Source organism: Gordionus sp. m RMFG-2023, chromosome 3, assembly GCF_954871325.1.
Source record: "Gordionus sp. m RMFG-2023 chromosome 3, tfGorSpeb1-WG-v2, whole genome shotgun sequence".
Lineage (NCBI taxonomy): Eukaryota > Metazoa > Nematomorpha > Gordioida > Chordodea > Parachordodidae > Gordionus > Gordionus sp. m RMFG-2023.
The window spans coordinates 45,179,524-45,206,666 of NC_088777.1; the positions used below are offsets into that span (position 1 = coordinate 45,179,524).

Below are 27,143 nucleotides of genomic sequence, written 5' to 3' on the forward strand. Positions count from 1 at the left end.
CTATTTCACATCACAGAATCTCCTTATGCGGGAAAGAGGAATTATTTCATAGCACAGAATTCCCCTGTGCATTTAACAGCCACTATTTTACCATATATATATCTTAATAGTCAAAATAATCTATATTACCTCATTTCGAAGTCAAGGCACACCCAATTAAACCAAGCAATCGCTATAATGTTTAATATATTTTAAAAAATAACGACTGATAATAGTTTATTTATTTCATAAACTTTAAAAGTATAAAGAAGATTTTAATTAAGTTTAAAAAATAATTTTATAGAAATTTCAAGTGAATTCAATCAAATACCTTGATAAATTTATCAGCCTAAAGAGATCATCAATCCATTTTTTAATATGGAAGATCGCCAATCAATAGCAACTCTTAAAATTCTCATTATAGGAGAGAGTGGTGTTGGGAAATCAAGGTAAATAATTTTAAATAATATAATTTATAACATGTTTTAGCTTATTACTTCGATTTACAGACGATAAATTCGATCCTGAACAAGGAGCCACAATAGGTAAAATATAAAATATTAATATATATTTACCTAAATTTATAGGGGTCGATTTTAAAGTTACGACTATGGATGTTAATGATAACAGAGTTAAATTAGCTATATGGGTAAGGAGATATAGCATAAATTTAATATTTTTATAATAATGCTTATTTTCAAGATTATTTATATTTAAAAAATTAAGGATACTGCAGGTGAAGAACGATTTAGAGCATTAACACCAAGTTACTACAGAGGAGCTCATGGTGTAATATTAGGTTTTATATCTTAAAACAACAATTATAAATATCTAACTAGTTTATGATGTAACAAATAGACAGTCATTTGATAAACTTGATACATGGCTAAATGAACTTGAACTCTATTCGACCAATTGTGACATAGTAAAAATGTTAGTTGGAAATAAAATTGATAAGGTACTATTACTAATTATTAATATCAAATTATATTTTTAGCAAAATAGAATGGTGTCCCAAAAGGATGGTTTTGATTTTGCTCAGAAGCATTCAATGTTATCTATTGAAGCAAGTGCAAAAACTAAAGATGGAGTTAATACTGCCTTTGAAGAGCTAGTTGAAAAAGTAATGTATACTACAAGAATTGCAAAATTTAATACTTTTATTTAGATTTTACAAACACCTGCTTTATATGAAAATAAAGGTAAGAGTAAAACATTTTCTATTATTGATGATGATAATGAAAATAATCAAGTTGGTTGTTGGTGCTAAAACATCAACCACATTCAATAAAATACATTTGCTCAATGTTCTAGCACTTATTACTGCTGTAATTCATTGTAAATAATTATACAACATTACAAAGGAAGATGACAATATTTAAAATTATTTAAAGAAAATTTATCTAATATTATAATTATTGGCATAATATATTATTTAAAAAATTAATAAAGAGTTATAGCTTATTAAATTTGTATCCTTAATATTTGATTATTATTTTATATGATATTTTGTAACTTAAAAATATATAGTTGCAATATTTTTTATTTATATGAATATAACATTTAAAAGCATGAATGAGATTATATAAATATATAAAACAATATATCAACAGTCATTAATGAACCAATTGTGGCTCAATCAATCGTTCCCATTCAACTTTAATCTACGAAAATAAAGTTTTATATGGTATTATTTATTTTTTTTACTATTTCCATATCATTTGAAAAAATTTCTTCATCTGATTCAATTTCAAATTTTCCTCTTCTTCTGCTGTCTGTTATAAAATAGAAATTAATATTGATAAAGAAAGTAATAAACAAGATTGGGTGGTTAGATGTTAGCAAAGCATGACCTGTTTTGGTCTATTACAGATTTTGCACAAGTTGGGCCTGTAATTTTTCAAATTTGCTCAGCTTATAAATTTTTTACAAAAATCCTGCCTTAGCCTATGAAATTGTTTTGTATGAACTGGCTATAATATAATATGATTATTTTAGTATTATAGAGCAAAATATTTCCTAGCTAGGAATTTTCCTTAAAGGGGGGTCTTATAGGTCCTGGTATATTTAAAATATTAATAAAATAGCCCGGCTCAGGCTGATATAATGAAACTATAAATTTTGAGATAAATTTCATAGTCCATTTATAAAAAGTTGAGACAGGCTATGGTCCTAAAAAATTTCAATCACCATAAAAATATATTTTGCAAGTTGCTAATAATGAAAGTCTGCAGTTGGATCCTATTTGTCTTAAACTGCAACCAGACAAATTTTTTTTTTTGGGGGGGGGGCATAGTTCAGACCGGTTTTTTATTCTTTATGGTCCTGACTAGTCTTTTATTAATATTATTTTGCTTTAAAATTCAATTAATATAATTATTACCTAATTTGTTTTCATAATGGAATTTTTTTTAAAATTTGTGAATTTTTAGTTCATTTTTATTTTGCAAAATATGAAAACCATAAGTTTGTTAAAGAAGGCATTTCACTTATTTATGGTCCTAATAAACAAGAATTAAATTAGGTAAAAACAAAATATTTTTAAAATAACAAAATAAATAGACCAGTTTTTTGACTGCAGTCTGGATGATCTTTAAAAGACTGTAGTCCAGCCTGAAACAAGGACCAGATGATAACCTACATTAGTTGCTAAGGGATGTCTCTGAAATAAACTTATGCATAGTAGTTTATTGAAAAATGCTAAAAAAAGTAAATAAGGCAAGGTTTTTATCTAAAATTTTTTATTATTTTTAATTGCAGATAGGATGTTTCCAATTTAAAGTGTATTTTAGTAATTAAATTGAAACTTGATAAGAAAATAACTTCAAACTAAACCTAATGTTCTGAAATGTAGGAGAGGAATCAAATACGAAAAAATAAAAAAAGGAACTTTAAAAAATAAAAATCTATACTAAATTTAGCCAGGATTTTAGTGAATTTTTAAAATATAGATCTCTAGCATTGATTTATCACTTTAAAAGACCTGATATTGTTGGACTCTTAATTAGAGAATTTGTAGATTTCCTACCCTGTAAATTTCAACCAGGCCAGTGGCAAAATTGTCTAAATTACAGGTAAATACTTTATATATGCTAGAACATGATTCTGGCAATTAAAAAGCATGGATTTTTTAAGCTTTTAAAATTTAGTAACCAGTTTTGTTAAAACTAATGTATATTTATTGAAGTAATAATAGGCTATAACCAGTATGAGAGGTGTGCTTTAGATCAACAGAATTGTTACTTGGATCATACTCTAAAATGATTGCCTCCTATGATAAAAATGATTAGTTTTGTAAAATAAAATTGTTTTTTAAAAAAATACCTTAAAATCGGAAACAATGGGATTATAGTGGTCATCTAGTTCAAGAATCTTTGAAAAAAAGAGATACTGTAAAAATAATGAAATTAGTACGTACTTTGTACATAATCTTATCGCCTGCTTTTGGAGGTTGCTTATTTTCTTGATGACCATTTTGAGTTACTTTGTTTGTAATCTTTTTTTGGATATCTTGAATACCGTGATGTGAATTAGAAGCAGCAAATTTATTATAAATTGTTTTATTTTTTTGACTATTAAAAGAATTATCAAACAATCTAGGTGTTTTCTGAATATTTGGCACTTCAGTTATAGGATCAATTATAGGTGAATCTAAATCAACTATGATGGGTAATTTTGAAACAATGTTGGGTTTCTTGGTAGTTTGTAAAATATTTGATGTTAAATCCTGATTATTTTTTGGATCTATTTCTGAGTCTTTCAATATAATTTCATAGCATTCAAAATCTAATTCAGTTATCGGAATGTCGGGAAGTTTGTCAACATCAATATTCTGCAATTTTTGGGTGAACAATAGTTTAATGGAAATAAGATTTTAATAATTACATAAGATTAACTATTTGTTTTAGATAGTCTAAAATAAAAATGAATCTCTTTTAATCTATTGAACCTGAATGATAAGGGTTTGTGCTCTAGTGTTAAATCAGTCAAATTGAATTTAAAATGTGCAAAAAACTAAAAGAATTAAGCTAGGTTGGCCTATTTAGCTTTTAAATTTGTTTTAAAAAATGTGATAGCTTGTTTAAAATAAACTAAACAAGGATGATCTAATATTCTATGCAAATAGATTTAATCATTATTTGAAAGACAAATACCAAAATATTGTATAAATCATGCTTTAAAATAAAATAAAATTGGCTAATTATAATTTTTTGTAATTAAAAATAAAATTTATACCAATAAATCATTACAATTTTAGCCTACTATATGGCATTTTGTAAAAAAAAATTGTATTATCACTTTATTGTAAAATAAATGTATTTAGAAAAATACTCTCTTTTACTATAAATTTATATTTGAAATAATATTAAGCAAATTTTTAACTAAAAATACATAATAACATACTTTAAAAACAAAAGATTCATTTTTCTGATATGCTTTTAGTGGATTATCCCTATGAGATTGCTTTCTATATTTATTGAAACCTTGATCCCTATGATGACATATTTCTTTATTGGCAATTTTTTGTAGTAAATTTGTTGATGTCTCATTTTTCAGCTCTTTAATTACCTTATAATCAATTTTTTTGGTATCAACATTATTTCCATCAATTTTCAAAAATTCAGGTTTTGAAATCATTACATGATTTTTGATTTTCATTGATTGCATTAGATTGGATTCATTTGTTTCACTGTCAGAATCTGAGAATATTATATGTTTATTATTTGGTATATTTTCAATATTGGCATTGCAATCCCTCTTTTTCTTATTTCTCCACTTTTTATCAATTCTTGTCTTTTTTGATCTAGCTGTAGAAATCCTATTTGAAGTGTCTAAATAAGTGTATGATATATTATCTTCTTCCATTTTGTTATTTATACTCTGGATACTTGAATTGATTGTCATAGAATTATTTTGGATTGGTATTTCATTATTGATAATCTTAGCACTGATAAATTCATTATCCTTTTTAATAATTTCCTTATTTTTTTTCATAAATTTAATTTTATCTTTGATTTGTTTGTTTAAAATTGATATTAAATTGTTGTCAGGGGTTGATATTTTATTTTTTGAATGTAAAGATTCATTAGAAACTTTGTTAAATATATTATCATCAACTGTAAGTGCTGAATTTTTTTCAATATTAATGCTTAATAAACTCTCTGCCACATTATTTTTTAACCTTTTCATTTTGTTTGATTTAACATTAAGTTTATCATTTTTACTAATTTTATTCTCAGATTCATTGAGCTTTGTCATTGGTTCTAATTCTTTAAAATGCTGATTAATTAGATTAGATAGTGCTAAAAATTTTGTGTCTAAATTTTCAATAATAGTCTCTTTAAAAACTTCATCTAATAATTATAGTAAATCTTATAAATTCTATATTTGTAAAATATTACTAGAATTTTGGGTATTCTCATTGTGAATGGATCTTATTCTAAATAAATATAATTGCAATTGCAAAAAAATCATTATCATACCTTATTTCATCTCCATCTCTTACAATTTTTATATCTTCATCTAAAGGAAGTATAGCATCATCTAAACTTAAATTAATATAAGGGGATCTAATTTGCATTTTTTCTTTTAAAAAATTTGAAAGGTCCGAAATTGTCATGATAGAAGAATTAACAAGAACCCATATCTTGGATTCTACGTCCAATTCTTTGAATACTATTTTAATTCTGATCGAGACCATGAGAAATTTAAATTTTTTGAAGATTGCAATATTATCCACTAAATAAATTAATAAAAATAAATTGTTTCTATTTTATCATAAATAATAGCATAGAAAATATAGAATTGCTTAAATTTAAATTTATTGACAGTTAATATATTTTGTTATGATTTATTTATATGAAACAAGCTTGGATTTTTATTATATTTTTTGCAGGTATAAAACGTAAAAACTAAGAATTTTAAAAACGTGTCACAATTAAATTGTAAAAAAAATTAATCATCATCCCTTTACATTGTAATTTAGAAAAAAAATTATAAATAAAATTTTAAATCTATAACAGGAGTATGAATGAAACAAGAATTTTATATGGGTATGGTTTCGACTAAATTAACTACTTAAATTTTGCACATATCTACTGTCAAATATTATAGTTTAGGCATAAAATTAAAAAACTATTCGCATATTATTAATTTACTTGTCATATTTAAAATCGAATGCCTATATAAGAGCCATCTAAGTCCCCAAAGCCGTGTTGGTCAAGAAAATTAAATTATAACGATAGATAGAATCTATCTGGGATAAGCAAAGCATTGTGATTTTTTTAAAATTTAAATACATTTCTATTACTGTATGAATTTCCGACTATGTAGAGTCTAAAAATAAATAAAAAATTTGGGACTTGCTAAAAAAAAAGTAAAATTTAGAGGGTAGCTCGGGCAGATTCAATATGAATTTGTAGAGTTCTATATTGAATTAAGTAAAATTTTTAAGGAACTTTGGACTTTCTAATAAGGATATTAACCTAGGTTTATATGGTGGAGAAGAATTAGGATAATTATTAATTATTTGCTCAGACTTTTAAGGTAATTCTCTAACATGTCAAATAGTAAATATAGAAGTAAAAATTTTTTATTACTCATGACTCGATTTCTGCGTGAATAAATTCGTTTATTCCCTTTTTTAAGGGTAAAGATGGCAAAAAAAGTTCAAATGCTTATGAGATTTTCTCAAATATATAAAAAAGGGTATCAATATTTTTTTAAGACAACATCTTGATAAACTGTCTTATTGTTCAATTTAATCCACCCAGTTCCTAGAACAAATTTAATAAATTAATATCTTTATAATAAATTAAAACGTTCAATATATTTATAAAATTGTTATCTTTATAAATAAATTAAAAAGTTGAATATATTTATAAAATAATATGTTGCTTTATTATCACAATATAAATATTGATATTTTATAATGGGAATGTTCGAAATAAGTAATGATTTTAAATAAATGACCGGGGTTCATTATAAATGGAATGCGATTATTTTTTCTAAAAAAAATTGGAAATAAATAAATCATATCTGCCAAGCCATTAATATCCTTTGTTAAATTTCCCAAAGTAAAACTTTATTTCGGTAAATGAGCAAGTTGTTACGTGGATAACTAAAATCCTTATATTTATCCCTTTCTTTGCCCGGGAAAATAAGTTCCTCAGTATCGAGTGGTATTGATGTGTGATCAAACTTTTTTTTGTAAAAAGAAGATATATTAATTCCATACTTGATCAAAAAGTTTAAAAAAAAATTAAATAACCGTAAGAGATATAAATATAAATTTTTAAGCCTAATTCCATTCCGGATTTTCTAAATATAATTTTAGACCCGAGTCTTGTTTTAGGCATACTTGCATAAGCAATGGGCGGGTTTTCAAACAAAAGGCCCGCCTACTGGCTATTTGGAAACTTTTTATACCGCTCGCCCGCTTATAATTTATATTAAAAAATTTACCCTCCTGCCCGTCCATTTATCTATAAATTTTGTTTAACCCACCAGCCCGCCTAATGTTCAAAAATTATTTTAAGGCTAGTTTGGCTCTTTATTCATTTATTTTCATGTATTTTTAATTAAACATTTATAATGTGCAATATTATATATTAAAACTATTTTTTTTAAATAAATTGAAGTCTGTTCTGCTCATTTTGCCTGAGGAATATTAAAAATTTACCCGCCCATTACTTAGAATTTTTTTTAATCTGCCCACCATCTGTCCAATGTTGAAAATATTTTAGAAAACCCGACCACGCTCTGAAGTATGGGCTGGCGGGATAAAAACATGCCCAACGCAGACTTCTAATTTCTATATAATTATGGTGACTTTTGTCAAAATTTAAACAAAGAGAAGGTTTTAATATAGAAATCGTATAGAAAAATGTAGATTAATATAAATAAAAGTTCGAAATTTTTTAATTGTCATTATTACGTATTGGCAATTTTTCATGAATTGTAGGAAGCATTGCGAGAAAATATTGGTAGCCATTTTCAATTCCCGTAAGCTAAGCATATTTGAAGAGGGGAATTATTTGTTTATTATAAAGAATATTTAAGTAATTTAGTAATAATAATAAAGTTAAAAATGCACACTTGAAAATGAACTTAGATAAATATAAAATTTAAATGGAATCCAAAATCTTATAAAATATATACTTTTCATTATTAAATGGTTCGTTCGATTTTATTAGGGTCAAAATTTGATTATTAAGAACCAAGTCGGAAAGAGGTATCCCTAAATTGCAATCGTAAAAACACCATTCATATCCTTTGGAATGCTCGTTTTCATAAATCGATTCATTAGACATTAGCCGCTAATTTTTATTCAGTTATTTTATACAAAATTTCAAGTGTTTAAATATAAAAAAAAAATTCAGCAAATTGGAATAATAAAACGTGTCAATCATTTTTAGATCTTCGAAATACATTTCTTAAAAAAATTGAGTTTGAGATTAAAATATAAAATAATTACCCTTAATAGTTTTATTTTATTTAAAAAAATATATATATCAAACTTATTTCCCGAGGACTTTTCATTACTACAGATATTTTTACCAGAGTTTTTTTTCTCTATTAAACGAAGAAGGGATATGTATTCATATCCTCTTAAACCTCCGATCTTTCGTAAATTTATAAACATAAATTATAAACAACTATATAGGGGGGGGGAATTAATACTAACATCGGAAGCATCCCACAACGATTTTTCCAAATCCTCCTCTATCAGCGGCTTGACGGGCAATTGCAAAAGCCAATCCTTATTCGTTGCAGATAAAACGGGTAATTTAATGCACCTAATATATCCCAAGGAGTGTTTGAAATATTTGAATCTACTCAAATGCTTCAAATCGGCGGTGGCAGCGTTATTAAAATTATCCTTCCCAAAGGGGAATGTGTGATCCAAAATTGGATGTTTATCATCATTTTTAGGAAGTGAATCAGAGATGGCAGGATTCTTCGAGTCGTTAGCGTCTATGTTCGAAGCGTCGCTTTGCAAAGAATTAAGGTATATAAGATAGTTATCGTTTGATTGGGCCTGATCTAAAACTGGGTAAGGCTTTTTATCAAATCATTTTTTATAATATAAAAAAAATAAATAATAATGATTTTAAAAGTATTTCAAAAGCAACCGAAATGTGAATCAAATTTTTATCCTTTTGCAATAATAAAAATTTCTTAGTTGTAAATAATAAATAAATTATTTTCAAAAAAAAGTATATAAATAACCAGGCTGGTATGATTCAGTTCCATTCTCTAGTTTTTAACTTGAAATCGCAAAAAGGTTCTGTTCGGTTATTTTTTAACGAATTCATATCGGTTCGTTCAGGTTTTATATAACTTTTGAATTTTTTTTTTAAAATTAATCATTATATATTATTATGTCGACGCTATGAAAACATGTTATATGCATAAGGATTTTAACATTGTTTTTAATTCAATTTTCCTATCAAAAATATTAATTTTTTATATAGAAAATAGAGAACAGTTTTGTAAAAATATATATCTTCTTATCTTTGTAAATTTAAAAGAAAATAAAAGAAAAATTAGCAACAACAAAAATATTTATAAAAATAAAATGAAACCACACAAAAATTAAAGAAAATAAGTTGAATTTCTTTGTAATTAATTATTATAACTAAATATAATTTCAAAACTATCATGAACTAATTCGAAAGTATATATAAAAATTTGATATTTCAATTTTTTTATAACGGTTTATTTCGGGTACAGTTCGAAACCCTGACATAAACTAATTATGCTTGGAAGTCTACTCAAAAATCTATTAAAATGAGTTTACGGTCAGACCCTCAATTTTTTTTGCTGAACCATATGGAAAAGGGGAAAAAAAATTCAACTTGCGCCTCAGGTTTAACGGATCTATCTCCGACAATCGTGTGTAAATTATGCCGAGATTAAGCAAAATAAGCTATGTCAAACAGACCTACCTCAAAAATAGTGGATCAAGGCCTGAATGATAAGAACTAGAGATGCAAAATGAGTTTAAATTTGGTTAAATGGCCTATAACTTAGTCAAGCACTTTAGACTGCTCGACAGTCTGAAAATATTTTAAAAAAGTGGTCGACAGCATTCAGATCGAGTTAAGAAACAAAATGGAATGAAGTTCGCTAATTAACATTGCGCATAACAACAAGAATTAATTCAAAATGGTAATTAATATAGTCAGGGAAAAAACAATATAGCAGTTCTTTCTATATATATATATATATATATATATAGTAAGGTGAGGATTGATAAACTCCTACTTGTTGGTATGATAAAAATAATTTTTACCAAATTTGGGATAATTTAAAAAAATATATATACTTGTATTAATAAAGGGTATGAAGTTAATGCATCATTAATGGCTAACAGCGAGGAATTCATTGGTATCACGATAGGTTCATGTTCCCAGGTACTTAGGCTTAAAAATTGAGAAACCTTGATTTATGAAAAATAAACAAGATTTAAAGATGAACATCTATATAGCAGCGATGTCGGGAAAGAGGGGTATATATATCAAAAGCCTGAATTTAAATATAACGGGAAAAATTCTAAAAATATTATAAGCTTAAATTTTTTTATAACAAAAAGAAAGTAGTTAATGTTTCATAGTACCCAATAGGGCTTCCAAGGGGAACCATCGTTTGAGGATATAAAAAAAATATATATATAATTTTAATAAGTGAAAAAACACACAGATATTATGGAGGGCAAATATTATGAGTTATGGCTTCCTAAAATCTTGTGCTATTATAGTCTCACCCCCCATTCCCATCATGCCTGCATGAGATGTAATATATAAAAGGAATCTCTAAATAGAATCGTAGATTCTTTATCAATATTACCCCTATAATCCACGGCGATCCAAATCTTCACAAAAAGATTTATATATCCAATAAATTATCGCAAGCTAACAACTTCACATATACCAGAGTCGAGGTATTAAAGACCCTATATAAAAAAAATATATAACTGAAAGATGGCATGATATCGCTATAAAGATTCTAGATCCTTTCCTTATTTCAGAAACAAGAAATGAGGTTGTAGTCAGTGTTACTGCCTATATTTTATAAGATGAGGCGTCGCATCCAAATAGAATGGAATTGGTGTGGTGAAGAACTATAATGACACGAGACTGTAGGGGACGTTAGAACAGATTTGATGATTTTGTAGGCTAGTTGTTATTTCGTTTTCCAGATATATTTAGCTCCTTTATGTAATAATAAAGGATTTGTTTTATTGTAGACATCTTTGGGATAAATTTAGCATAAATGATCGTATTTCGTATTTATTGGTAGGAATGGGATATTTCCCAATAAACTTTGTAGTTCGAGAGGTTGAAGAGAAACTACTAGAGATTATAATGTGCCTGAGATATTTAAGAGAGTTTTAAGAGAATTTACATTTTGAGAAGTTTACCCTTAAATTAACTTCGAATAACACCCTTATCTCGGATACATAAATTCACGCCGAAAACGAGTCAGTTATGAATCCAAGAACTCCTTCGACCATTGTATACAGAGAGGAGTAACCATGAGATGCATCATTTTAAATAAAAGCAAAACGTAAACAGTTCAATTTTGGAAACCCTAACAACCCCTCATTCATAGTTAGCGCGATTTATACAAATTTGCTGTATTTTTGTATTCACCGCCGCAAATTGGCGCTAACTGTGAATGAGGGGTACCCAGTATTTACACATCTCACGAATTCGCGGCAAAGTATGCAAAATATGCTGTATTTTTATATACTTGGCAGCGAATTTGTGGTAACTAATGCAGGACAAGTGCATTACAAGCAAAAGAATAGCGCAATATTGCTATTCGTAGAAATGTATTTGCTTTATTTTATTTCTCATCGCCACGGAAAACGTTATCGCCATATTTTAACGCTTATTAATAATGGGAGGTGAGAACTAGCAACGTGACTATAGCATAAAATAATAAGTTAAAAGTTATTTTTTTTTCTTCTTCTAGCTAATATTATAACAATGATTACTTTAAAAATATTGGGCAATCTGGTTAGTCTGGTTCCTCTCCTTAGTAATAGGCTTACGGGTCCATTTTGAAAAACGTAATACAGAAATAGTCTAAACCAGGGTGTCTTCATCTACATTTAAAAGAGAGTGATTACTAGAAAACTTTATTAAAAAACTGTAATGAGACAGATCTCGCTAGTAAAAAAAGGAATTTGAAACAAATTTAGCTTCAAATTTAAAAAAAACTTATATAAAACAGTTGTTTAAAATAGGTCCTATTAATATGATTCATGATTAAAATACATTAAAAAGTGTACAACATTAAGTTCCGCCATTGAAAGAGATTTTGACGAAATGCATTTTAATCTACTACAGCTAATGACACTGTCAACAGCTGATTTCAATGTATGTATAATAAATGAATCGCTAATTAGTTTTAACAAAAAAGAAAAAAAAGTCTTAAAGCAATAGGACTGTGCCAATATTTAATATGAAATCAGTGCCGATATTTACCATTTAAGAAAAATTTGATCGGCCAGATACTCAAAATCAGATTCAAATTTAAACATTATTTAAAAGTTCATGATCAAATTATCTGAAATTTATAAGATAGGTATTCTACACATATTGGAATATATTTTGCAAAATCAGATTATTAAAAGTTGTAAAAAAAAGGAGTTTTCAAGAAATAATTGTGATATTTACCAACCTAAATTAATTTATTGAAGCGTGTTTTTTTTTAAAAACTTTGAATGCAATCTCTTATAAATTATTGTGAAATTTAAAGTGTTAGTGTTCTACATGTGATGGAATACATTTCTGACTAAGGCTTTACTTATAGTGAGCGCGAAATACCACGATATCGCTCAAGGATGTGCAACCCAGCATTCAGAGTTGGAGCGATTTGCGGCGAAATGTTTATAAACACAAAGATATAGCATATTTTGTATACTTCGCCATGAATTCGCGTTACATCGCAAAATTAATATTGTTTATTTTGTAAATTTACGCATCTGATTGACTCGTGGTATTTCGCGCTTACTATAAATCGAACCCTAAAGGCAATACGCGTATTGAATAATTATGCAATCTGGCTGTAACATACTTTACAAGTTTATATTATTTTATTTTATACATAATTTCCTAATAATAATAAATGAATTAAGTGAAGACAAAATTTAATTTAAACAAAATTAGAATATTTATTATTATTATTTTTTTGCTATACATTTGCATCAAGAAAGCTATTTAAAAATATTTAAACGAGTTACATTCAGATTTAGCTATAAGCATTACCCATATTATAAATGAGATGATTAACTTTGGGAAATTAAAATAAAACAAATTACACTTTCTTTAATCATTCGTGATAAGGCACAAAATATGGCCGCTTGGCCATAATAAAACGAGAAATTTCAGTACTTCTTGCATTATCCGTTGTTCAATGTTAGTTATTTATTTTGCTGAGAAAATTTTAATCTTTTTCATGAAAATCGGTTCAAAGATAAAATGTAAATAAAAAAATCAATCAAAATATTGGATGGGTTTTGGTAAGAATATCGAAAAATATTGGATCGGATCTGTAAAAAGATTTGTGAATCGGCATAGCCTTATAAAAACAATATATATGTAAATATCATACCTCTGGCATGCAAGGCCCAAAAATGGGTATGTCTAAATTCAATATCGGGCACACGGATTGGGATATGGGGCTGATGTATATGATAGTTCTTTAAAGAAAAAATTTCCCCCCAAAATAAGTTAATTATACATTTGTAACTGCAGAAGAAAAGATAGGCTAAGGCCTAGTAAACGCGTTATATTCAAGCGTTGCGTTATTTCAGCGTTATTACAAAATAAAGCAATAAATAGGTATAAAATTATAAATATGAAGCGTTATGACGAGAACACTATGATAAAATTTGAAAAACATATGATGCGTTGATAAAAAAAATAATATGCGATACGATTATAAAAATAATAGCGAATTTGATAAGAAAGTATATGATTTTTCTTAAAGATTATATAAAATAATTATCTTTATTTTAACTTTATCTTAAATTAGATTTTAAAACTGAATCAGCTGTAATAACGTTGCGCTAAATAACGCAACGCTTGAAGATAATGCGTTTACTATAAATGCCGTAAGGTAATAACTAAACGTTTCAGCGTTCGAGCAATAATTTCGATATTTTAAAAGTAATAGATCTACATATAATATATTGAAAAACTGCCTGTATTATATTTTATATTATTTATAAAAAAAAATTTAAAATAATGACTACCAAATGCGTAATTTATCACGCTTGATGGCTAGAGAATGACCTTACGTTCCATATAGTAAGCACATTATCTTCAAGCGTTGTATTAACGCGGGGTTATTACAGCTAATTCAGTCTTTCGCGATTTCACCATTTCGCTTAGTATTTATAAATTATACCTATTAGCTTGATTATGTAAATTGTGTAGCGAAAACTTTGGCATCACTTGGGCGAATCACGTTTATTATATAGACAACCTTATTACCAAATTTTAAAAAAATGCAACACAAAATTACTTTATTAACCACAAGAAAAATTGAATAAAAATAATAAAATAAGTTAGTTTTTTTTAGAAAAAAAAATTAATCAAAGGAATACATAAACATATATTTATTTATATTTAATTAAAAAAAGAAACTCGTATTTCTCCAATATCCTATCGCAAGTAGTGCGATTCAACTGAGTAAAACTTTCGCATTTCAACATATCTAACCCGTGGATGTTTGTATAATTAGTTTTGACATTAACGGCGAGACATGAGGGTGATAGGGAGGGTGAAAATGTGGATATCAAAACCATCAAGGTATTCTTGAGAGCTTGACTTACATTAGCGTATATCTTTATGTCGTCGTTTAAACATGCCTCTATGTCCACCTAAAATTAAAATTTTTTTTAGAGGGGAGAGTGTTATATTTGAATATCGTATATATTTTAAAGGTTACGTTATATATTTTAAAAGGACGTTATTTGTATATTATATTATTATAACTTTCCGACATTTAATATTATATTATAGAAGTTAATCAAATTGCATATTATTAGAAGTTAAATGGGATAATTATTTAAATGTATATATATAAAAAAGAATTACAAATAAAATTCATTATTGTTTTTAAACAATAATCGATATAATATTTGGCGACGAGGTAAAAAAAAGTCGCGCGGTTTTCGGCCTTTGGTCAAGTTAAATGTTATATAGAATTATAAATTTTTTTTTTCTGTTTATAAAAAAATTAAATAATAATAATAGATTTTAGAAATTATGGATAAAAGATGAATGTTCTATTGACGACTATAGACACATAAAATATATAATGAATGTTAAAAATATTCCTCAAAATGTTCTATTGGCGACTAGACACATAAAATATATACGATATTCAAATATAACATATCTTCTTTCCCACCAAGTTAAGATCGTCTATCAATCTTTTTATTTACTAAGTTCAAGTTCATTTATTAATTTTTTCTGTTTTCATCTCCTAACTTTATAATCTTCCCTTATTCAGGATTGTGATGGCGGATTCTAGTTTTTCGACATCTTTTACTAATTGTTCCCACCATCACTGTTTTATTTTCGCTTGTTAATATATCATCATTTATCTGTATTGGGTTTTGCGATAAAGCATCTGATATTATTAGCGCCATTCTTGTAAAATATATCATAATCATAGGCCGATAATTTATAAGCCCAACACAATAATCTTTGGTATGTTAAGGAGCTTAAATCTCTGTTATCACCATATATTTTTATTAAAGGTTTGTGGTCCGTTCGTATTTTAAATTTTCGTCCATACAAATAGTTATGAAATTTTTCTACGCCGTTTACTATGGCTTTGGCTTCTTTGTCGATTGTCGAATAATTCTTTTCAGCATCTTGTAAAGTTCTCGAGGTGTAAGCTATAGGGTATTCGTTACCATTATCATATTTTTGCAAGAGTACAGCTCCAAATTCTTGGTTAGATGCATCTGTTTCTAGTATTAACTCAAGATCCGGTTTATAAAATTGTATAGTATTGTGTTCTGTTACTATTTCTTTTGCTTTTTCAAATAATGCATCATCTTTTTTAGTCCAATTCCATTTAACATTTTTTACTTATTATAATTCGGCTATGATACTATGTAAGTTTGGTATGAACCGTGTATAATAGTTTAATATACCTAAAAATAATTTTATGTCAGGTCTATCTTTTGGAGTTGGATATTTTTGTATTGCTATTATTTTATTTTTATCTGGGTATATTCCATTTTGATCTATTATGTATCCTAAATATGATACTTTTTCTTTCATAAAATTTATTTTGCTTGTTTTGACTTTTAATCCCGCATTTTGTAATTTTTTTGAGGATTTGTTTTATATTCTCTATATGTTCTTCAGTATCATTTTTCCCTGTGATTATAACATCTAAATAAATTGCTGTATCTTTACATTACCATGGTTAATAATTCTTGCGATTCATCGTCTATGCTCATTTAGAGATATGCGACTTTGAGATCTAATGTTGTATATTTATTTCCATTAGCGATCTTTACGATTAATTCTTCAAACGTTGGTAGAATATGATAGTCTTTTAGTAGAAATCTATTTAATGTTACTTGAAATATCCACAAAATCGTAGTTCACTTGAAGTTTTATGTACCACTACCATTGGAGTACTCCAGGTTACTCTTGTTGTTGATGGATCTATTTTCTTTATTATATTCACGTTAATTATTCTATTCTAGGAAAATGGAGGAGGTAGGATGGATTGGCATATACAAAATTGCTTAGAGCTGTATAAAGATGAAAGAACTATTTTGGCATCTAGAATTGATTTCATTAGATTAAGTCGCGGCCCTACTGAATCTTGTATGAGCTATTTAAAAAAATAAAGGAGCTAGCCCGAAGATACGAATTTGAAGATAATATAGAACTAAGAATTCGCGATCAATTTGTGCCGGACTAAAGATGTCACAACTAGATAAAGAACTAAGTTTACGATACCCAGATACTAAAGACGAAGACCAACCGTTAAGCTTAAACAAAGCTGTAGAATTGGGATTAGCGATGGGCTGACTTAGAAATAGATAACACTATCAAAATGATTGATGCAGCCCTATTTAGATTTCCGTGGATTATAAAATTTAGATGATGATAAAGGGGACTATCAAAATGATTGATACAGCCTATTTGGATTTCCGTGGATTATAAAGAGTAACATGGAGTACTCCAATGGTAGTGGTACGTAAAACTTCAGGTGAACTACGATTTTGTGGATATTTCAAAGTAACATTAAATAGATTTCTACTAAAAGACTATCATATTCTACCAACGTTTGAAGAATTAATCGCAAAGATCGCTAATGGAAATAAATATACAACATTAGATCTCAAAGACGCATATCTACAAATGAGCATTGACGATGAATCGCAAGAATTATTAACAATGGTAATATCAAATGAATACTACCGCTATTTACGATTACCTTTTGGTATAGTTACAGCACCAATAATATTCAATGGACGATTTACTGGCTAATTGTAAAGATTCATTGGTAAATAAAAAGATTGATAGACGATCTTAACTTGGTGGGAAAGAAGATATGTTATATTTGAATATCGTATATATTTTAAAGGTTACATTATATATTTTAAAAGGACGTTATTTGTATATTATATTATTATAACTTTCCGACATTTAATATTATATTATCGAGGTTAATCAAATTGCATATTATTAGAAGTTAAATTGGATAATTATATAAATGTATATATATACACAAAAGAATTACAAATAAAATTCATTATTGTTTTTAAACATTAATCGATATAATAGAGAGGTGAGGGGTTTGTGGACAAAATTGCTTCGAATTACTAGAAATCAAAATTTTAAAAGATGGAAAATGTTAATACAAGAACAAACTAGTCTCAACGTTAAAAGTAAATTTTATGAAACTAAGATATGTAGCTCAACGCTCGTCATTTTTAATTCATAATTTTAAAATAAACCTGTATCGTGGAACTAATATCGATAATTAGGTATATTATATCAAAAAATATGTCGGTTTAAAACATTTTGGAAGTTAGATATGAATAAAACACAAAATGTTAAAAAAGTGATTTAAATGATATACTTGAACTTCAGTTTATATTACAAGTTTTAAATGATAAACTTTATAATAGACCTATCCAAAAAAAAGAATATGAATCGAATAACAAATTATTCGTATTTAATTTCTTGGAATGAATCAAATAATTTTACTATACGTAAATATAATAATGTTTGGAGAATTTTGATGAAAAGGGGTTCCATATACGGTTCTGAATATTTTAAAAAAATGGTGGTTCTGGTTAGTGTTGTTAAACGGCTCGTTTTGAGCCGATTTTTAAAAACGGCTAACTCAATATTTCATCTAGAATAAAATTATGCAAGCCTAAAAATTTTGTTTGTAGAAGGAACAAAGGTTTGGACATCTATTAGCGAAATCTCGAGGCTTAGGCAATATTTTTCTGGCTAAATTACTGAGTTAGCCGTTTTTAAAAATCGGATCAAAACAAGCCGTTTAACAACACTAGTTCTGGTTAGTGGGTTTCGAGTTAGAAATTTAAAACAAATAAACCCTATAAAAATGAATCGCACAACATTTTTAAACAAAATACATGTAAAATATTTGTACCTTTGTTTGAATCGGTTTCGAAACCGGTTCCTAGAGATTTTAAAATGAGTTCTGATTTCGGTTCCAATAAAAATTTAAAAGGGCCTTTCAGGTTGTGTTTCCTGCATTTATCCCGGTTCTGAGAGTTCAAGATTCACAGTGTTCCAAACTCGGAACTATATACCAACCAAATAATAATAGTGAATTTTAGTATTAGTTGATTATAAATAGTAAATTATTCGTGCATAGTTATTCGTGCGAATAAGGATAGTAAATTATTCGAACAAATATGAATAGCAAATTATTCGAAATATTTCACTAAAATACATTATGAAATTTTCATTTAAAAAAATAAAATAAGTATAGAAGAACCTGTTCTAATAGTTTTAAAAAATCTTGCAAAGATTCCCAAGGTAATTTTCCGGTTTCGAACATGGTAATGGCATGAGTTTTGAGACCCTTTAGATTGTTTTTCAAAAAATAAATATTGTTTACTTGTTTAATTTTTTAAAATTGATTTTTATGAATTTCAATAATTTTTCTTTTTTCAAAACTTGAGATAAATTCCCCATCATAAGAAATGCTGCTAGCATAGAATCGAACACTAAGCCAATTTTTTTGACGGAAGTCGGCAAAACGTCGTACGGATTGGATTTCATGGAAGGCGATGAATCTATTAAACCCAATAAAATATAAAGCCTCAATGCGTAATTTACAAGCTATACTATCGTTTAGCGATGACTTATACATCGCTTTCGCGATATTTCGCGCGTATCATAAACGAAGTCTAATTCACATTTAAAATTTATTTTTTCGGGATCGTTGTTAAATCGCAAAACTCATATTATTATTTTCTCAAAAAAGGTATTAAAGTCAAAACACTTGGATAAATAATAGATTTTTAGAGACCATTAGGAAAGGGGAAGAAAATTTCGGGGGGGGGGGTGTGAAAAGGGACTCGGATGGCACCAATATTTAATATAGGATCGGAATTCATATTCAGCTAAATTAAGCTTGGATACTCCGTCCTAAAGAAGAGAACTAGAGGTAAAATGCATTTTTTCTATCACAAAATATTCCTATTTTTTTTATTTGCAGGCCTATATTTCGCTTTAAAACTATTCGAAAAACAAATATTATTAAAAAACACAAAAAAATGATTACAAGCTTCTTTATTATAGAATAATTTTTTTTTTTTAAAAAAATAATTTTAATAATACTTGCTTCCATTATACTTGAAAAAATAATATTGACACGTTACGTAATTTAATTTGAATTAGTAACAAAATAATATTTTTATCCGCCTTATATGTTAAAATAATATTGATAAGTAATTTACTAATTTTGTTAATATGAAAAGCGCCGGTTTAAATGGATATTTATCTTTTTATACTCTTAGCTTGATAAATAACTTAAACATGTATTTTTTTTTGTAAAGAACAGATATTTTTGATAAAATTTTGCCTAAAAATGCTAAAAATCTTTTATATTATGCATAAAAAGATCTTTAAAGATGAAATCAAAAAATTTTAATTCTTTTCAAACTGGAATTTTTATAGGTATTAAATAATAATTTTCTAACTAATACAAATAAATAAAAAGTTAATCATATTTAGATTAGAATATTTTTTTAGCCTTATTTATTCGCCATAATTCAGTTTAAGTGGATTTTAAAGGCTTCTAAATAGGCATTCAATCCGCTATCGCTATTCGTGTGAAGGATTTGTTAAAAAAACATGTAAAATTATCTTGTCATGGGCTGTACCCGAAGTGTGAGCTGGAATTTTGAAGGATTTTCTCAAATTGTTATAATAACAGTTGTGAAGTTGTTGAACTACTAATTGAAAGTAAAGTTGGGTTTTATGAAAAATCATATTATCTGTATTTTTGTAGGTCATATAAAATTAATATATTATCTCTATATACGCAAGTGCTGGATAAATTTCTAGACTTTTCCAGATTTATTTGAAAAAAGGCATTTTATAAGAGGATATAAATTTTTTTAATATTTTCTTGTTCGCCATATTTGATTTCAAGTTAGACTAATAAGACTTAGATCAATGCCAATATAATATGGCAACTTATAGATAATATTTCTAATTGAGAGAAAAAAAAAGATGAACGTAGAAATTGATCCCAGAAATGGCTGAATATATTACATTTTGTAATTATTTTTAATTAAAAAGAATTATATTCATATTCATCCCATTCGGATACGGATAATAAATATTTTTTATTATAATTAAACAAGTATGTCACATTATATTGCAAAACGTGATTTCAATTAGTTTTCAAAAAAAAAACAAAAATAGAAATGAAATAAGCGTAATAACAATTTACCCTGTTCAGAGGAGCCCTTGGTCTTATTTTCGGCATCGGATATATTTAAATTTTCTATAAAGCTATCAAGAGATATGTCTCCTTCAAGGGAAGGCGTCTCCATTTCGCTTAAAGTAATATTAAGGGGGAAAAAATATTGAATTTTGAAAATAACTTATATTTGGAAATTAGTATTATTGTTATTTCTTATAATAAAAAAATACTAAGAATCCATCAATTTCATTTGGGATCAAATATCGTTAAATTAGTAAATTTAATCGGATATATTAAAATCCGACTAATATGGGTGATCGTGTCGGCAAAATCGGATTGGATCGGTCTTTAAAATGCTTTATCGGCAAACCCTATACAGAATAAAAAATAACTTATTCATGACAAAAAGAAAATCAAACTCGTTAGGACTATAAACAGCGGTATGAGGATAAGCGGTGATGTGGTAGGGTACAGCCAATCCCAGCCTGTTCAAAAGGGATACTCCACGTATCACCAGCTCCTTTTCCAAATCTAACACGTGATCAGCCAATCGCGAAACATTTAGGCTAGGGTCTAGCACCGCGAAAATGGAATATAGAAGATTTTCGACGCTGTCACCTTGGAGCCTGTTCATCACGAAAGATTTTAAAGGTGGGACTGGAGGATAGATTAAGATAACATTTATTTAATTTATAGTGAGAACTAAATGACCGTTTTTAAACCATCTTTCTTTCTTTCATCAAATAAAAAAGTGATAGTTTAAAGGTTTTTTTTTATTAAATAACTTCAAAACTGAAACCATCTGCTTTATTTTATAAGCCTTTAATATCCGAATGTAAAACTTTTGCTTTGTGAACTTAAATTAATTCATTCATTCATTAAAAACCTATAGAAATACCCATTTAAAGTCTCGTTGTTTTCCCCATTTTTTTTAAAGCTCGGCCTGGTATAAAATCTTTTTAATATAGCCGTCATGGGTTTTTAAAATTTGGTTATTTTATGGCCGTAACTCCTTCAGAGTTTTAAAAATTTGGTCGTTCTGGTTGTATTTTGTGAAATTTTTTTTCAAGATAGAGCTATCCTTTAAGTTTAACCTCGATCGAGACTAAGTAAGATAATTTTCGTTTAAAAATTCAGCTTTTTTTAGAATATGCTCATAACCTGTTAAAATGTAACTATTTATCACCACTACTTTTTTGGTGGTGAACCTCACTCTATACTTTAGATCAGGGTTGGCAAGTCGGTCAATTGACCAGTCAAATTCAGTCAATTGACCGGAGGAGTGTTTGACCTGTCAAATATGGTCAAATACTCTAAAAAATTTAAAGGAAAAATAAATTAAAAATATGTTTAAAAAAGGGAAAAAAGATGTAAATACATGTGATCACAATGTTTGCTTATTTTTCGGGTCCACAATATCAAGAGGAGAACTCACTAGTAGTGTAATTAATGAAGTATGTGATATAATTCAAGAATTAGCTATTTTACAAGGTAGTGATGACCAAAATATATTAAGTGATATAATTAATTTCAGAAGCAAAAACAGCATGTTTAATATAGCAAAATATGTGGAAAGTAGTAATTTCCAGAAACAATCAATTCCGACCTCAAGTTAATAGATTAAACTTTGTCTACCCTGCCCATTAAGAGACTAACAATTCCTAGTTCTACTTCTTCTTTAGAAAGAAATAGGTCGATTTGGATTAATATTCTTATGAAAATAGAAATCGATTTAAGATCTAAGATATCAGGAAAATTGTTTAAAAAATATTAAAGAAAATGATAATATTGAATATGAATCAGAACAAGACTCTGATACAGATAGCTACACGTTAGTTATTGAATGAATTTAAAAAATTAATATTATAGATTCATTTTACTATTATATTCAAAATAAAGTTAATATTAACTTTAAAAAAATATATTTGAATTTGACCATATTTGGCCGGTCAAATATCGGTCAATTGACCGAAACGTATTTGACCGGTCAAATGCACAACCCTGCTTTAGATAAAGCAAAAGCGTTCAACCTTTAGCTTCTATATCTTCTATGTCGCTATAAAAAAATAGGAGAAATCAATTATTAATAATAATAAGGAGAAAGGGGATTCAAATTTAATACCTTCGAAAAATATTTTAAAAAAATTTGGCAAGTGTGTGAGGGACTCAGCCCCTTCGCAATATATCCCTGTTAATAGTTGACGTATTGGTCTAATAAACGTTTAGATATCATCGCCTGATAAACAAGAAGTAGTTTACATTTAAAATAGCTATAATTTATCTTAATTGTTAAATTATTTAAATCTTGTTAACATTGACTAATTTACCATGTTCAAGAAGAAGTTGAGAAGAATTATCATAGGAACTGATGAATTCATTAACACTAGTGTCTTTTTGTCGAGGAATAAAAAAGGCGGATATTGTTTGTGGTTTTTACATTTAATGGTTAATTAGTGAATGGATATTTTATATTTCAAATATTTTATATGTATTTTGGCTAAATAAAATTTTTTTAACTAAAATTTTTCTAATAACTGTTTTTTTTTCATTAAGATTTAGCTGGAAAATTTTTGGGGGCCAAAAATATTATCAAGGGGGCAGTGGGGCTAAGAAAATTTTGGGGAGCTTGCACCCCTCCCCCCTCCTATCTTGGCTGCGGGTACTTTTTAATTCTTATTGGTTATTTTTATTTATTTTTAAATTTAAACAAAAATCTACCAAATTCTGGTCTTATAGTTCACTTGGCTGTGTCGATATTGAATATCGGATCGGCACTGATATTTAGCGTTTTCAAAAAATAACGAATCGAGCCGATATTTTTATTGTTTTGGATAACTTTATGATTGCATCATATATAATTATCAGAGTTCTGCAGAGAAACATTTGAACGGCCGGCCAGGATATATATAAAAAAAAAATGAGCTCGGTCAGAATTTTTTTCATAAAGATTTTCTGTCTAGTTTAAAAAAAATGGCTTTCGGCAAAGGGTCTTTAAATATTTTCTAGAGTCTTGGTTTTTTTAAAAATTTGAAAATATTCTTATTCTTAAATTTTTCAAATTATCATCATCACGCTTGAATTTAACTGGTCGATGGCAATTCTCTTATTCCTGTTCTACTTGTAATTTAATATAGTCTTTCATATAAATATCGCTCTCCATGTGAATTTGGGACAGAGAAAAAGAGGAAAATAATACTTATCTAAACTAAATTTTTTCCCTTAAAATGTATATTATATTTTGATAATTGAATGCATCCTTGTTGCTTTTAATTTGATTGAATATCACTTAAAATAATGATTAGTTGAATAATTAATTTAAATAACATTTTACAATAAAAAATTTCTATTGATCGTATTAACTCTATAAACTCGAACAAATTAGGGTTGGCCAATTACCCTTACCTTCTGGAACCCATCCACTTATCCCTGTAAGATGAGAAAAGACCAGATAGTCTCATAAACATTCCTTAGTTTAGAGGAAAACATCTTATTCGCTATTTCATTTGTGTTTCACAATTTTCCTATAATCCAAACATTGATCAGATTATTATAGAGTACCATGACTTTTCTGATTTTGATTTTATCTCAATAATTATTTCTACCAGTAAGTCATTTTTTTAAAGATTTTAGGTAAAAAAATTTCTAAAATTAATCGTGATCATGGATCCTCTTTTAAAATGTTATGATCAATTCAAATCGCTGTTTCGAGGCAACTATCATAGTTCCCTCGGATCTCAATGAGAGCCTTTTATTTTTGCCCTTCCCCCATATGTTTTTTTTTAAATGTTAATTTAATCATGCTATTTTTAATATAAATAAAGATATCATCAATTTTGTTCTATGATAGACAATTTATTTAAATTAATGATAAAATATCTAAATAACGATTTATTTATTGTAATGTTTAAAAAAATAGTTAAAATTTTAACACTATTTTATTCTTATAATATCTGCAACAGGAATAGCATTTTAAAATATCTAACGAGTCACATTCAGCATGTTTTATTAAACGGCTAGATTTAGCCATTTAAGTCGGTTAACTTAAGATTTTGGCCAAAAGTAAATTATTCAAGCTTATTGATTTCGTCCACAGATGGCAGAAGGATTTGGACTTCTATTGGAGAAATGTAGAGGCTAGGGTAATAATATTTTGACTAAACTTTTGATTTAGCCCATTTTAAAAATTGGCTAAATGGAGCTGAAAAACACTGCATTTACCCATAAACTTTACAAATATTTAATGGAGAATAAAAAAATATACTTAATCATTCGTGAAAGTTAGTTGACTTTAAAAAAAAATAGAAATATTGACACTGGTTCAAAGATAGATAGAAAATAAAAATCAATATAAATATGGGATTTAATAAAATCGGATCAGTGACAAATTTGTGGATATGCACAGTCCTTGCCCCTCCAACACTCAGGTAGAGATTCGCTAATAAAAAATAGTTTAGATATAAGATGGAACAAAGTAAAATTGTTTTTAAGCAATATATGAGTTTTTCGAATGAACCTACCACTTGAGTATAAAGTGATTTCCTTTTGGAGCTGGAAGACTGGGTGTAGTACTCAAATTTATCAATTAAATTATACATATAAGTTATTGCTTAAAAAAAATAATATGAATAATTATCAAAAATAGGTTCCTAAAGTCGTTTTTTAATAGTTGATAGTTTTGAGGGCAGTTGTATGTTTACCATATAAAATTAATGCAAAGTATAATTTGTTATTTTTTTCTATTAAAAAATATATTGATAAGTTTTTTATATATGTCTGACCTACAAATATATCGGTATCTTGGATTGGTATATCAAAATAAATTAGGCCCTTGAGATATAATTTATCAATGATATGTTGGAATATATGATCTTCCTCAAAGCGCCTCTCTTTGTTGCCTTCTTTTAAATTAACACCATATTTATCTTCAGAATCAATCAAACAATCTAAATATTTTTTTTCTTCTTTAGATAAAAGTTTGGCATCTTGGCAGGTAACATGCCCAACCCTGATAATCCACCAGGGTTCAGCTCTTGCCCCCGATATGGGCTGGGAAGGTAGAAGTCGAGATATGTTGGAATCTTGTTGCTTGCTATCTGGATTTTTCTAATATAATAAGTGCTATCTTTAATATAAAGCAGAATATATATTTTATTTGTGCATGACCTAATATAAGAACAAGAGAATTATAGATTTGTAAAGTATTATAATAACCAACTCAAATAATTTGAAATGTAAAGATTAATCATTATAAAACTAACTAAATAATTTGAAATATAAAACAATATCTTGCCTTATTTCTATGGCATTTATTCATTAGATCAATATATTGATTCCTTCCTATGTCAAGCAATCTAAGTATATCTAATGCTGTAAAATTTGGAATTGAATCGTAACTTTTTTCATTTCTCATAACATCCTATATTCAAAATTACTTAAAATTAAATTTAAAAATAAATAAATACCTGTAACAAATTCTTATAATATAAAAAGGGTGTAAACCTCAGACCTCTAATATAAATATCTGAAAGATGATATGGAAAGAGCATTAAATGCTCATTACAATATTTAATCAGTTTTTCGTAATATTTCTTCTCATCTTTTTCAATTGTAGATACTATAATATTATTTACTAATGGAATTTAAAAAAAAACATCTCTACTTATATTTTCTTTAAATCTAAGGTTATTTTCTAAACTATAAAGTAATATGGCATTATCATATTCTTTTTGTGAGTTGCCTAAAAACTATATAAACTTTTTAAAATATCAATTAAGTTTATTTATTATAACCTGCTTAATATCTTTAGGAAGAAGAGACCAGCCAATATTTTGTTTTATTTGTGATATAACTTCTGGATGCAAGCTTAAACTCATTTTCAGGGAATAAAATGGATAGATAGTTATCAGCTGATTTTTAATCCGGTTCTCTTCTCTATTGAGAAAAACAGCTGTAAATGTTTTATTATAAACCCAATCTTTCAATTATTTCATTTTATATGTTTGACGCCTTGCCAAAATGTGAACAAATGAATTTTAATAAGAGCTTATGCATTTACAGTTAACGTGAATTGCGAAGAAAAGTACAAAAATATAACTAAGAATGAATGGTGTTGTATTTATAATCTGTTTTTTTCATTACTCCTATTTTTTTGCTATCGGAACTATCCATATAATTTTAATTGTTCTCCTCTA

At 27.3% G+C, this 27,143-nt stretch overlaps 4 protein-coding genes across 5 annotated transcripts in view; 2 read left to right on the forward strand and 2 right to left on the reverse strand.

The window, feature by feature from the left end:
- Positions 1-27,143, forward strand: part of LOC135927464 (uncharacterized) — a 105,197-nt gene that overhangs the window by 68,785 nt on the left and 9,269 nt on the right. The window lies entirely within an intron of this gene.
- Positions 293-1,392, forward strand: LOC135927433 (ras-related protein Rab-18A-like). Its single transcript, XM_065463412.1, has 7 exons — positions 293-428; positions 469-524; positions 567-628; positions 706-778; positions 819-937; positions 977-1,102; positions 1,148-1,392. The coding sequence occupies exons 1-7, from the start codon at positions 358-360 to the stop codon at positions 1,247-1,249; spliced, it is 609 nt and encodes a 202-aa protein (XP_065319484.1). The 5' UTR covers positions 293-357; the 3' UTR covers positions 1,250-1,392.
- LOC135927432 (uncharacterized) lies at positions 1,590-5,110 on the reverse strand. The gene is made up of 6 exons (XM_065463411.1): positions 4,384-5,110; positions 3,398-3,811; positions 3,304-3,351; positions 3,184-3,250; positions 1,687-1,754; positions 1,590-1,643 (listed from the first exon to the last, which is right to left on the reverse strand). The coding sequence occupies exons 1-6, from the start codon at positions 4,972-4,974 to the stop codon at positions 1,596-1,598; spliced, it is 1,236 nt and encodes a 411-aa protein (XP_065319483.1). The 5' UTR covers positions 4,975-5,110; the 3' UTR covers positions 1,590-1,595.
- LOC135925849 (protein FAM91A1-like) lies at positions 6,880-26,868 on the reverse strand. Of its 2 annotated transcripts, XM_065461371.1 has the most exons (17): positions 26,742-26,868; positions 26,612-26,696; positions 26,415-26,566; positions 26,243-26,368; positions 25,731-26,055; positions 21,372-21,609; positions 20,980-21,086; positions 19,194-19,312; positions 19,012-19,098; positions 14,643-14,878; positions 13,606-13,693; positions 11,984-12,094; positions 10,310-10,423; positions 8,666-9,040; positions 8,140-8,297; positions 7,916-7,988; positions 6,880-7,179 (listed from the first exon to the last, which is right to left on the reverse strand). In XM_065461371.1, the coding sequence occupies exons 1-17, from the start codon at positions 26,823-26,825 to the stop codon at positions 7,042-7,044; spliced, it is 2,616 nt and encodes an 871-aa protein (XP_065317443.1). In that variant the 5' UTR covers positions 26,826-26,868; the 3' UTR covers positions 6,880-7,041. The 2 variants fall into 2 exon arrangements, with proteins under 2 accessions (XP_065317443.1, XP_065317444.1); XM_065461372.1 differs by lacking the exons at positions 26,243-26,368; positions 26,415-26,566; positions 26,612-26,696; positions 26,742-26,868 and having other exon boundaries at positions 25,735-25,773.

Excerpts from the sequence above, each read along its gene's own strand:
- LOC135927433 (XM_065463412.1), top strand. The coding sequence starts at position 358 with ATGGAAGATCGCCAATCAATAGCAACTCTTAAAATTCTCATTATAGGA. Across the intron at positions 429-468 it reads AGTGGTGTTGGGAAATCAAG|CTTATTACTTCGATTTACAG; the intron begins GTAAATAATTTT and ends AACATGTTTTAG. Across the intron at positions 779-818 it reads AGCTCATGGTGTAATATTAG|TTTATGATGTAACAAATAGA; the intron begins GTTTTATATCTT and ends ATATCTAACTAG.
- LOC135927432 (XM_065463411.1), bottom strand. The coding sequence starts at position 4,974 with ATGAAAAAAAATAAGGAAATTATTAAAAAGGATAATGAATTTATCAGT. Across the intron at positions 3,352-3,397 it reads GCGATAAGATTATGTACAAA|ATTCTTGAACTAGATGACCA; the intron begins GTACGTACTAAT and ends TTTTTTTCAAAG. Across the intron at positions 3,251-3,303 it reads CCATTGTTTCCGATTTTAAG|GAGGCAATCATTTTAGAGTA; the intron begins GTATTTTTTTAA and ends TTTTTATCATAG.
- LOC135925849 (XM_065461371.1), bottom strand. The coding sequence starts at position 26,825 with ATGAGTTTAAGCTTGCATCCAGAAGTTATATCACAAATAAAACAAAAT. Across the intron at positions 26,567-26,611 it reads TAGATTTAAAGAAAATATAA|TATCTACAATTGAAAAAGAT; the intron begins GTAGAGATGTTT and ends ATAATATTATAG. Across the intron at positions 13,694-14,642 it reads AGGATATTGGAGAAATACGA|AACTATCATATACATCAGCC; the intron begins GTTTCTTTTTTT and ends TTTTCTTTAAAG.